The 12,846-nt window shown below is 30.5% G+C and overlaps 1 protein-coding gene across 2 annotated transcripts in view; it reads left to right on the top strand.

The window, feature by feature from the left end:
• The window catches only part of Grik2 (glutamate ionotropic receptor kainate type subunit 2), a 657,422-nt gene that overhangs the window by 209,540 nt on the left and 435,036 nt on the right, over positions 1–12,846 (top strand). For both annotated transcript variants that reach the window (XM_028773628.1, XM_028773629.1), the window contains exon 2: positions 9,628–9,795. In XM_028773628.1, the coding sequence (XP_028629461.1) occupies positions 9,628–9,795 (168 nt within the window). The remainder of the gene's footprint in view (positions 1–9,627; positions 9,796–12,846) is intronic.

Here is a 12,846-nt window from a genome sequence, read left to right as displayed (position 1 = left end):
CAATAGCAAAGATTGCCCTCTGCGAGCTTCCTTAATGTGGTCGAGGTAGTGCAGCCTTTGGGCTCCACAGTGCTCTCTTTGTTACCTCCCTCTTGGTGTCCCTCTAACCTCCCCCTACAACATGCCCCTATGCCTGGCTCATTTTACTGGTCATGTTTACTGTAATACTTTTTCCCATGCTCTGGACACTTTCAGATGCCTCTGGTTATACTGCTCTTTATATCTACAGTAAAAACCTTTTCTTCAATGATATCGTAGAGTGGTCATGTCCTCAGTTTATACAGTTGGTAGCAACAGTTTATAAAAAATGAAAATCTGAATAGTTTCAATTAAGAAATTATATCAGCTCTAAAAAGATTATACTAATCAGGATCACATATAAAAATGTAAAACAAAAAATCCAGTACATCAAATATTGCTCATTTTCTATAATTCTATATTAGATTTATATATATCTAGAGTTTATTCTATTATCAAAAACTAACCTTATATGTACTACTAGGCAAATGAAAAACCCTATTATAATTTGCATTGCTTGAACCCATTTAGAATACTCCACTTATCTGTGGATTGATTTGAGGAAAACATATAAGAAACTGAAGAATCAGAAAGCTTATATGAGAACCAAAACATTCAAAAGTTTGGATGTAAATAAGGAAATACGATTGGAAAATGAAATTTCTTTTAAAAGATTTTATGATCAAGTAAAAACCATGTGTAAGTATGTATTGTGTCGACAAATGAGTTGAACATACAAGAAAGCACACCATGAGAGCTTTTTTATTTTTAAACCAGAGTTCTCCAGAGAGGTGAGGAGGGATGGCTTCAGAATGACAGGAAGTTTGCCTTTCCTGGACATATTAGTGCAAGAAACATTAAGTTTCAATCGAACTATACAAAGAGGGAGGAAAGAGAATTTTTGCTTGTGTGTAATAATTTCACATGCAATAACAACAACATAAAATTATAGCATATATACACTTGCAGGTCAATTAATGATAATTTGGAAGATCCTTCCAATATATCATTGTAAAATAAGTATAAACATTTTAGCTCTTGCTCTTTTCCTTCTCTATTCCAGACCTTTATAATGAAAGCTTGAACTTGCAGGAAATTAAATAAAATACATTCTCATATACTCTAGGTTATAGTTAACATTCTTCTAACTTTGATTTTATGACATGTTATACCTGAATGCTTTCAGTAAGGAATTTGTAGGAACAGTATATTTAATCTTCTATCTCTTATCTATCTGTCATCTATCTATCTATCTGTCTATCTGTCTATCTGTCTATCTATCTATCAATCTATCTATCTATCATCTATGTATGTAGCATTTATCTATCATATATCTTTCTATATCTAATTATAATTATTTTTTGAGGAGAAAAATTACTTATCTAATGTCATTTACATCTAAACTATTTAGATTCTATACCAATGATTATGCTGAAGTGAATGAGGAAAGCCTGGAAGGCTTCAACCCCTCATAATGATCTATAGGGAATGAAAGGAATGCTGAGAACAAGAGAAATAGTCTTTCTACAGGAAGAACTCACCAATTGGTTATCCCATACTAAACAGTCAACCTGTAAAACCCACATATGAGTAACACATAGTATAACATATAACATATAACATATAGTAACATGAGTATAACATATAGTAACATATAGTATAACATATAACATAGTAGCATATAGTATAACTTACAGTAACATGAGCATGTTACTATATTTAGAAATGTCTATGTATATACATAGATATATATTAAAGTAATAAGAAAGACACTATGAATTTCTAAAAAGAACATAGGTTATATATGGGAGAGTTTGGAGAGAATAAAAGAAAATGTGAAATCATGTGATAAATTATAATTAAAAAACAAATAATTATATATGCATTCAGTTTAACAATACACAGTTTAAAAAAATTAAAGACAGATAACATTTTTTCTTTCCAATAATTATTTTACAAAATTACAAATGATGAGACCCCTATTCCATTGGGCATGGAAAGTAGTTTTCATATAATACTTTACTAAGAAAACTAATACATATTCTGGGAGAACGATGGGTAATTTGTGATTCAGAACATTGACTATCATATTAAATTAAAAGTCTATAATGCAGTGATTGTATCTACATTCAGATGGGACCTCCTGAAAGTCTAAGGGGTTAGAGGTTTTGTTGGCTGTCACATCCATCATAGTTTTATGAGTCAGGCAATCATCTGTAGTAGTTAATATTGATCTGCTGAAGAAAAGCATTGGCAAGGTTTCAGCAATTGATTAATAAGTCTTACATTTTAGTATTGAGCAATGATGATTTTGAGTCAGAATCTTATGGGAAAAGTTTCAGCATTGTTTGTTCTGTGTAAGCCAGGAACCTCTTTCCGTTTGATCTTCCGCGTCTGTGAAACAGAGCGGTGAAACTATGTCATTCTCCCAGGAGTCTTTCCTTCTTCCTCAACAAGCTATGATAGAATGTTGGGACCGATTAGCTTTTAATATAAGCCTGGAAAACACAACTGGAGGTATTTTCTTATTTGAAATAGAGGCTATAAAAATATAACATCCTGTTTTTAATTCACAGAAACAAACCAAAGGGGGAAAAAGTGTTGAGAATGATTTATATTAGATTACATTATTCTATGTGAGAAATCTAAAATAAGCACAGAAGGGCAGGATCCCATTGTCTGGATCCTGTAAAGAGTAAAGACTGTGAAAATAAGTGACACTAGAATCCCAAATATCTGAAACTGGAAGAATGCTTGTATTAGTCCAGCATGAACACAATTATAGATTACTAAGAAGCAGCTTCAAGATCAGTTCTATATAGCTAGAGTTTATATACTAATTATGATCTGTGAACTCTATCGTTATTTCTCTCTTTATGAACTGCATGATTATGAAATATTACACAGAGTTCTGATGTATCATTGTTAAATGGATAAGCCTAGTTTTAGAAACATTTAAAGAAGCCATATGTCACACATAAATACTATTTTTCAATGTATAAATAAATGTTAAGTTACTTAAAAGAAAAGCATGGTCCCTTTTCACAGCAATAAAACATTGAGAATATTGACTAAATCAATTTTTAATAGCAATTTGTAAGTCAGAAATATAATTTTAGAATAAAACAACTGTTTCTTCCTTAGAGAATTAATATTACAAATTTTTCTTTATTTGTCATGAAGGGAATATTTATCCCTTCAATTTCATGTCATTCTTTACATTAATACATTACAGATGAATAAACAGGTCTGATGTGGATTCTTTCTACCACAATTTCCTTCTATCACCAGCATTTCTTTTAACATTAAAAAAATGGAATTATATATCACCAACCATTCATGCCTGGCCTCTTCAACTTAATGTTTTGTTTATAACATCTATCTTGTGTTGCATGAAAGTCTGCAAGTATGCCTATATTACACAGTTCTCCGAACAGTGATGTACACATTTGTCTGATGATGATTCGACTTCTCTGGTTATATATTTCAAAAAGAAATTTGCTAGTTCACAAAGCTGTATGTTCTTTTTTAGAAGATTATAAAAAAGATTTTTAAAATAATATTTTCCATGTTCTCCTTTTTTTCATTTTAGCTGGATATTTTGTTGAATAAAAAATTATTGAACCTGATTTTATTTTTCAGTGTCCCAACAATCATGATGTTGATCACATATTATTGTTTACTGTCCATCTGATGCTCCTTAAAAAGGTGGTCCTCAACCTAGAACAGACCTTAATACTTGCATGTAATTAAAATGGTACAGAAGAAAAAAGGAGGAGAGGGGATGGGATAGGTTAGTTCTAGGGAGGGGAAATGGGGAAAGGGGGCGACTATGAAATGTAAATTAATAAAATATCCAAGAAAAAAATAAAACTAGAATTAAAAAAAAGAAAAGTTATGCTTGTCTGGTTGTCAACATGTAGCATATTTGCTTTACCACTGCTTTCTGTCAATAAAGCTAATTTTTTCTCTGATATATATACATACACATATAAATATGTAATCCTTTATTTGACTAGTGTTAATATTGCCAAGTTTTTATTCTTTTTATCTTGTAAAAGCAATTACCATTTTAATCTATTCTTTTGTTTCAGCAAGATTATAGCTTCACTTTCAACTTGACTGTATACTTAATTTGATGTTTAAATATTATTTCATCTATTATTTGTGAATGTGTATGGTGTATTTATGACCCTATGTGTGTGTTTGTGCCATGAAACATACATAGAGCCAGAGGACAACTCTTTCAAGTTGATTCTCTTATATGTGAGTCTGGGGATTGACCTAAGTTCTCCTGGTTTATAAAGTAAGCACTTTTAGTGACTGAGCCACTGTACCTCCTCCATGAACATTTATTGAAATTACAACCGTTTCCTTCTGTAACTGTAGCATCATCATTTCTATTTATTGGTTGTCATTTAAGTAGGTGTGAGAATGTGGAGCAGTATGCTTTTAATATGTATTTCTTGTTTATTGGTGAACATCTTTATATAATTATATATTTGAGGAATTTTATACATCTTCTGTCAATTTGTCTGCCTTCCTTTGAGATTACTATGAATGGACATCACTAGCAAATTGGAGATTTAATACAAATGGTTAATTTTCTAGAAATATACAACCTGAGTTGTGAAGAAACAGAAAATTCTGACCAGGCTAGTAATGAGTGAGGAAATTAAAGCAATAATAGATATTCTTCCAATTCAGATAATTTCAGGACTTAATGGCTATATTAATGAAATCCAGTAAACATTTAAAGAAAAAAAATTATATGAGTCTTCATGACAGTTGTTAGTAAATATATAAAATACAGTGTGAAATACAAGTCAACTTATTTCTAGCATTCCTTAACCCTCACACCAAAATATTTCCCTAGTCTCATTTTCTAGAGCATATGTGAAAAAAATCTCTGTGGAAAGTGGTCTTTAAAAACTACTAAACATACATAAAAGAGGTTGAGAAAAACATACATAATAAAAAAAAATCTTTGTTCATGTGGTAAACAAATCATTGGAAAAAAGCCTGGTTGATAATGAAGAAAGGACTTGAGTAGATGTCTTAAAACCAACCAAAGATATCACATTTAATTTAGGAATTTTCATTTTCATGCTTCTTTGACATTTTATATTATAGTTTTTCACTTCTTGATGATCAGTCTTTTAAAAAATTTGATATTTCATTAATTTTTCCAATCAAGTTTCTAGTTGTTCACTATTTCTTTTCGATATCCTTTATTTGTATTCAAAGTTTTATTGTTTATATATTCTTATCTTAGTTTTTTTAGTTTTGATATTCCAATTTTCTTTGATTGGTTCATTATTTTCTAGCTTTCTAGATGGCAGCTTCATGTTTTAATTCTCTATCATTCTTAGTTCACTCTCCACACTAGTTTTCTCCCATTTTAAATATCTGTGTCTTTGACTGTCTTCTGAGTTCCTATTGTTTTCTTCTTTAGACAAAGCAGGCTTGTTTTCTTTATTAATTCTCTATCCTATACTATTATGATCTTAGTCTTAAATATATATATATATATATATATATATATATATATATATATATATATATGTGTGTGTGTGTGTGTGTGTGTGTGTGTGTGTGTGACAATGCTGAAACAATTATTTTATCTTTCTCTAATGCTGCTAGAACATAAAAACTTTTATTTTTGTTTTAAAAATTCTGAGGATGTTTACTTCACATATCTAAAGTCTACATTATACAATTCCTAAGACATGAAGACTATTGTTTTTAGTTAGAGTTAATTGAAATTGTACAACATATTTATCTTTTCTATAGTTATTCACATATTTAAGACTTCTGTGGCCACTCTGTGGTTATCTAGTGCCTAACAATTTGATTTAAAATAAAATGAATCAAAGAAATAAATATAAGGAAGAAGAAAACATGTAATTAAAGCAGGAACAGAATCACAGCCTAGAGGAGAAAAAAATCTTAAATTCCACAGTGTTTCTCCTGTATAGTAACAAGAACCCAAAAACTCAATGATCAGGTAAGGAGATTGCTTTCATTATTATTTAGTAGCATTATTTCCTATTATTGAAAGGGTCTCATGATGTAACCCTGATTGTTGTTGTTATTGATATGGTCTCTTTGTATAGCCTCAACTCACCTGGAACTCTATAGATCAAGATAGCCTCAAATTCACAAAAGAAAGCAAAACACAAAGCCAACACAAACAACAAAGAACTTTGTTTCTGTCTCCTGTGTACTGATATGTCTCCAGATCTAGCAAAGAACATTCTAAACGGCATTCTCTAGAAAACAGATAAGGCTATTGACAAAATACAAAACTTCCTTTTTTCTACTTCTTCTTTAGCTAGTTAACATCAAGGAAATAGATCTTTTGTCATAGTTGCCAATTAATATCACACTTTTATGGAATTTCTTTCATTATTTTGTCTTTTTTCAGTTCTTATCATAATTTCAGGTCTTTATTCTTACCATGATCAGAATCAAAAAGACTGTTTGTGTGTCCATGATTTTTCCTATGCTACAACTATTCATGATTGTTTGTGTTAGTTATTCTCCCAATTGTGCTCATTCAGCTCTCCTTTCCACATCTAAGATCCTTTAACACAGAGAATAGCCAAGGCTGACAGTCTCACTACATCATCTCTGTACCTTCAACATTTCAGATACCTGTAGACTCTATCTTGTTTGTTCATCTACTGAAATTAAAAAAGAATTGATTTAAGAAAAAAATCCCTGCTTTCTAGCTGAACAAATCTGTATAGTCCATACTTAATGTCGCAAAGGTACAACCAAGAACCAAGCCCATCTGTATAACTGGTAGCTCTTTGCTTTTTTTTTTTTGATGTATTCCAACTAACATTGACTTTATGATGATTATATTACTTAAGAAGTACATGTGTGGCTGTACAAGTAGTATCTAAAAAGGAGTAATTGATATCCTAGATTTGTATATATCCTTTAAAAAAATTCTACTTTCACCTTTCATGACAATGTCAGGGAATGAATAAGAATTCAAAATTTTAAATATACCATCAGGTACAGAACCAAAACCAACATCAAATTAGTATTTATTTGGCACATGAATGTTGGTGATACATTTCTATAATTTTTAAATTTTATATGATATTACTGACTAAAAATATTTAAGTATCTTATATAGTGAAATAAGATAAAAATTAAAGTAACTATTGTATCTATTCTTTTCATTTTGTGACCATGATGGAATTTCTTTGAAATATAAAACTGTTCTGTGGCTCGGCCTTAAGAAAACATCACTATTTCTCTTCTCCTTCTAATTTTCTAAAATTAACAAGCACAGTTTTCAAGTACTTTTACAACATCTATTATAGTGATTATTTTTCTATTATGATGTTAGTCTGTTATAAGGTAACTTTATCAATGCTTAAATAAGTCAAATTTAATCTCATCTTGTACATAAACTCCTGGATTTGTGCTACCAATCTGAATTTTCTTCCATGTTTTAATAACATATTTTGGGGTAGGATCCTTCCTTTTAAAACTTGAACATCTTAGAGTGGTGAGTTATTTATATTTTTTATACAGTTAATGATGTTGGGTGCCTTTTCAAGAAAAAATTTTGAGTGTATGCTTTGTTTTTTTAATATATAAGTATTAGAATCTGAGATTAAGTCAATAAAATTAGTTATTTATTTTATTTACTTAAGGTAGAAAATGACTTATTCCAAATATTTTAAAATATTTCTATAAATATTTAAAAAGTGATAATATATGAGAATAATATTATATCTGGATTATTTATAAGGAGAAGTAAGGATAAAGAGTTTGAAGTCACTGTCATCAAATATTGGTCATTTCAGTATTTCAAACAAAAATTCCATATTTGTGTCCTATTTTAGAATAAGTAGACTGTTCCATCTTTCCAGTAAGGAGGATACGAGTGGTCGACTCTGAACTGATTCCTTCAGGGAAGTTTGATTTGTGTATGATTGTGGTGAAAGTATATAGTGTAGATTTAAAGAGACAAAGAGAAATATTCTTCATGTTTAAAGCACATGTTTCTCAGTGACAAAGGTTGGGAAGAGTTCATGTGTAGGTATTTCCTCTTTTATTCCATTCACTATGCCAACAATAAGGAAAAGATTCTATTACAGTCGAACATCTAATTCCATATAAGGAAATGTTAATGGTGCCAGAGAAGAGGAAGGCAGGGGCAAGGATGAAGAAGTGGGCTTGCGGGGTGGGGAAATCTACTTATGCAGAGTAACAGATTGAGGGTCTACATTTATAAATCACACAAAATTACTTACAGTGCATTAAGTCAGATACTAGAGGAGCTTTGTTTTGAAACTGCAGCGTTCATGTTTGTTATGTCTTCTGAAATAGAACATAGAGTAAAATTAAAGTGCAATTCTACTTTGTTCAAATTTTATTTAGGAAAAATGACAAAATCTGAATTTTACATGTTCTGGTACATTTTTATTTATGTTAATACTTATTATATTTTTTAACAATTCTGCATATGAGTATGCTTTGAATTGAATAGCCTATCTCAGGATCTTAATCCTGGTGAAAACTGTCTTTCCCTTCTTCAGCAGCTATTGACTACCTGTAATTATTCACCTAGGGGAGAGATCTTATAAAATTTCACCAACAAAATTGGCATGTCAATTGGTATTGTCATTATGCATGTCTGATTTCGGCCATCATGTTGTTGCAATGTCATGGGTCCAGGATGCCTGTCAAGTCTAGTAGATACTATTTGGTAGTGAGCATTCTGCTCCCTTGCCTCTTAAAATTTTTCTACACCTTCTTCTGAAATGTTCCCTGAGTTAGGTGTGAGTGTTGTATTGTGAATATACTAACTGGGTTGTAAACAGTCAGATACACTTTGTATTTTGGACACATATTGTGCTATTTAGTAGCCTCTGTCTGCTACACAAAAAATTTGGCGGGGTGGGTGGGAGGGAGTGAGAGTTATAGTTATCTTTGTATGCAAGCATAACTATTTATAATACAGTTAAAATTATATTTCCTTAGAAAGATAAGCAATACAAGGTTTGCCTTTTGGGACTATGACCTCTCTAGCCACAGAAAGTTGGCTAGGTTTATAGTATCTATCATGAATTATCTCCTGTAAAGTGGACCATAAGTCTAATTTTATATTTGTTGACTATGGCAAGATGTAACTATCACTATTGTATCATTATGGATATATTGTCATTGTAAATAGATTTGTGATGTTTTACTTAAGGAAGACAAATGTAACTCAGTCTTCTGAATAGTAAGCATTACAGTTTGGCGTTATTCAGTATTGAAAATTCTGTGTTAGTATATAAAATATGAGCAGATAATTTTGTGGTTTGTGTTTCGTCTTAAAATAAGTAATCATAAAATATAAAGGAAAAAGTACCCTTAAACAGAATTAAATTTGGCAAAAATTCCAAAGTTTTTGTTATAGTTTCTTATAACTAAAGTTTTATAGAAAAAGTAAGTACAAATATTATTATGTAACACATCCCTCTTCTTTCTCCCTCTCTCTCTTTCCCTCTGTGTGTGTCTCTCTTATTTATACACATAATATTTACAACATTTTAACTGTATTTTAACACCGCTATAATTGTTCTCTTGCTTTTCTAGGTGGTATATTTGAATATGTGGAATCTGGCCCCATGGGAGCTGAAGAACTTGCATTCAGATTTGCTGTGAACACCATCAACAGAAACAGGACTCTGCTACCCAATACTACTTTAACTTATGATACTCAGAAGATCAATCTCTATGACAGTTTTGAAGCATCTAAGAAAGGTGATTAATAACTATATAGTATGATTTCTAGATTTTAGATACCTAGCTGTACTTGAGAAAGTTCTTGATTCCCTTATGTTGTTGATAAATTATAAAGGACATTTACGTGAAATTGTCTTTAATCTACATACATTTTATTAGAAAAAAAATGTTGATTTTATAAATTTTCATTAGCTTTTCTTTAAACAAATCCAATTTAAAGTGAAATTAAATTTGTGGTAGACAAATTGTTTTTCCACATTGTTCTACTTTCATTGTTATTAAAGTTTTAACCAATTAACTAAAATAAATGACAAAAGAATTGGCTGTTTGTTCAGTGGACTCAAGTTAAATTCTTAGCAGCCATATGACAATGAATAATTATCTGTAACTCTAGTTCCAGGGCATTCTGAGTCACATTTCTGGCTTGTAAGGACACTGTATAGACATGGTACACAGACACATGCACTGACAAAAGACCAATATATGTGAAATAATAACATTAAGCCAATCTAAAGAAGAACCATTTCCCAGGCATGTATTATGCACACAGTAGTATCAATAGTGACTATGTTTACATAGTGCTATATAGGTGATCTTTTTGTATATATGTAGATTCTATCGTAGGAGGGCATAGTTAGCATTTATGTAGTAGACATTGCTTTCTGTACTGTAGATTCACTTAAGAGTAGACTAACACAGCATTTGTTATCATCATATTTTTAAAACAATATTTACCTTTCTGTGATGCTAATATTGTTTTACTAGTCACCTGATATTGATGGAAACATATACAATTATTTGTAGATTTACTTTGAGGAAGTTGTTTTCCAAGCTTATTAATATTAATGGCTGTTGATAAGGTACAATGCTTCTCAGGATAGAAGACTTTATTTTCCCCAGATGCTAATCTGTGTTTCTCAAAGTCATATTCTGCTTGCCCTTTGAATTCATATTTTTGAGAATATCAATTAGTTTCCACATTTCAGATCCATGTCATGGTGATTAAAGGTTTACAAGCCTGGAGGGAAAAGGTTAGAGTTGACTGTAAAATGTTCTGTTTATCACAACAAATGCAAACTAAGTCATTAAATTCAAGACGTGCGTTTGATTAGTAATATAGCTCATGATATTTCCATTAGGAAAGAAGAAACTCTGATGCTAATAAAAAACATTCAGAGTGAAACATAAGGAGAGAGGAAAATATAGATAAAATATTAATAGATTTCTTAATGATGACTTCAAATGTTCAGTGTAGAAATATAGATTAAACTTTTCCTGACAGAAAAACAGAATACTATTGACTGATGCCCTAGCAAAATCCTTAGGCAATAAAGTCTTCTGGTTTAGAAGACAATTTCCCAATTAAGCATCTATTAAAGCCTTTAGGTGTCTAGCCTAGAGGTAGAAAAACTCAAAAAAGCAACTTTCTTTGTGATATGTATAAGGGGGAAAAGCTATAATTTCTGTTTATTGAGTTATTATTACTTATGACATGAAGAATTAAGCAAAGAAACTGAGATACCAAACAATACTTTTAATCTTACAGAGTCTCTACCAATGTCCAAAATCATCATGATAGTAAAGATGAACTTTAAAATAGTAATCAACTGAGACATTTAAAAATAATTTAAATAATTTTATATGGCAAGATGTTAAATTTTAGAGTATTTTCCAATGCTTTATTTTTAGTTATTTCATATAAGCTGTATTGGCTGAATTAACTATTTTGTAATAAACTGAACATATTTAGTCATAAGTTCATGAGACCTTGATCCTAGAAATTGACCTAGCTATAGTCAACTAAGAAAAAACTATGCCAAAGTTTGGATCTGCCCTCCGACAATAAAATCTACATATGTACAAAAAGATCACCTATATAGCACTATGTAAACACAGTCACTATTGATACTACAGTGTGCATAGTACATGTTTTGGTAATGGTTCTTCTTTAAATTGGTCTAATATTTTTATTTTTATAAGCTGAGAGTGGGATAAACAGATTTCCCCCAGGAAGGTCATATCAGTTGGTTATTTCATATCAAATGGTCAGCCCAGAAAATATACATATACTTTGCTTTACCAATGAATGCTTTGATGTCTTAGAATTGAGTTATTAATTGATTCATACAGTATATTAAGTGAGTACTGTTTAACTAAGCAAGTGTCACAAGACTATTGTCCTGCATAACTCTGAAATTAAGATAAGGACAATCTGGTTAGCACAGAAAATCCTATGCATACACAAACAAACAAATGAAAAAAAGACATATATGCGTTATTTAAAACACAGTATATTCCAGATATTTGCATCTTTTCTTGTCTTTTGATTTTTCAGGCAAGACATCAGTTTCAAAATATATGAATGAAAACCCCATTTTGTGTGAGATTTCAGAATTGGCTGTATACTTATTTAGAATTCTGATTATTATTTAGAAAGTAACAATCAGTATATTCAGAACTACTTTTCTTACATCATATTGAATTCTTAAAGGAAACATAGCAAGTGTTTCTAGCTACTAAATTCTTATCTAATTTTAAATGTCTATGTTTAGGTATTCATGCATTACATATTTTATGCTAAAAATTATTTAATTTTTTTTCATTCTCCCACCCAATGTAATTCTTGACATTATTTATAGAATTATCTGAAATTTTGTTCCCAGAAAATTGGCTGAATTAACTTTCTTGTAATAAACTGAATGTATTTAGTACATAATGACGCAACCATAGTCAACTTAGGGAAGCTGAACGAGAAGAAACTTCTTCCCCATGGTAGATCACAACTGGTTATTCTATATAAATGGTCAGCCTAGCAAACATGCATACAAGTAACATTCTATAGACTAAGCAGGTTTTATTTATGTATTTAGGAATATATACAAATATACAGACCAATAATTAAAGAAAAAGAGGTCATGCATTTGAAAGCAAGCGACAGAAGAGGAACATGGGATAGGGTTCAGAGGGGGCAAAGGGAATGGAGAAAAGCAGACTTTACTAAAGAAGAAAAGTCTTTTATTTATCTATTTTTATTGGTTATTTTATTTACATTTCAAATATTATCCCCCT

This window comes from Grammomys surdaster, unplaced genomic scaffold (assembly GCF_004785775.1).
Source record: "Grammomys surdaster isolate TR1022 unplaced genomic scaffold, NIH_TR_1.0 232, whole genome shotgun sequence".
NCBI lineage: Eukaryota > Metazoa > Chordata > Mammalia > Rodentia > Muridae > Grammomys > Grammomys surdaster.
Note: the sequence above shows the minus strand (reverse complement) of the source record. Positions and strands in the feature narration are given on the sequence as shown.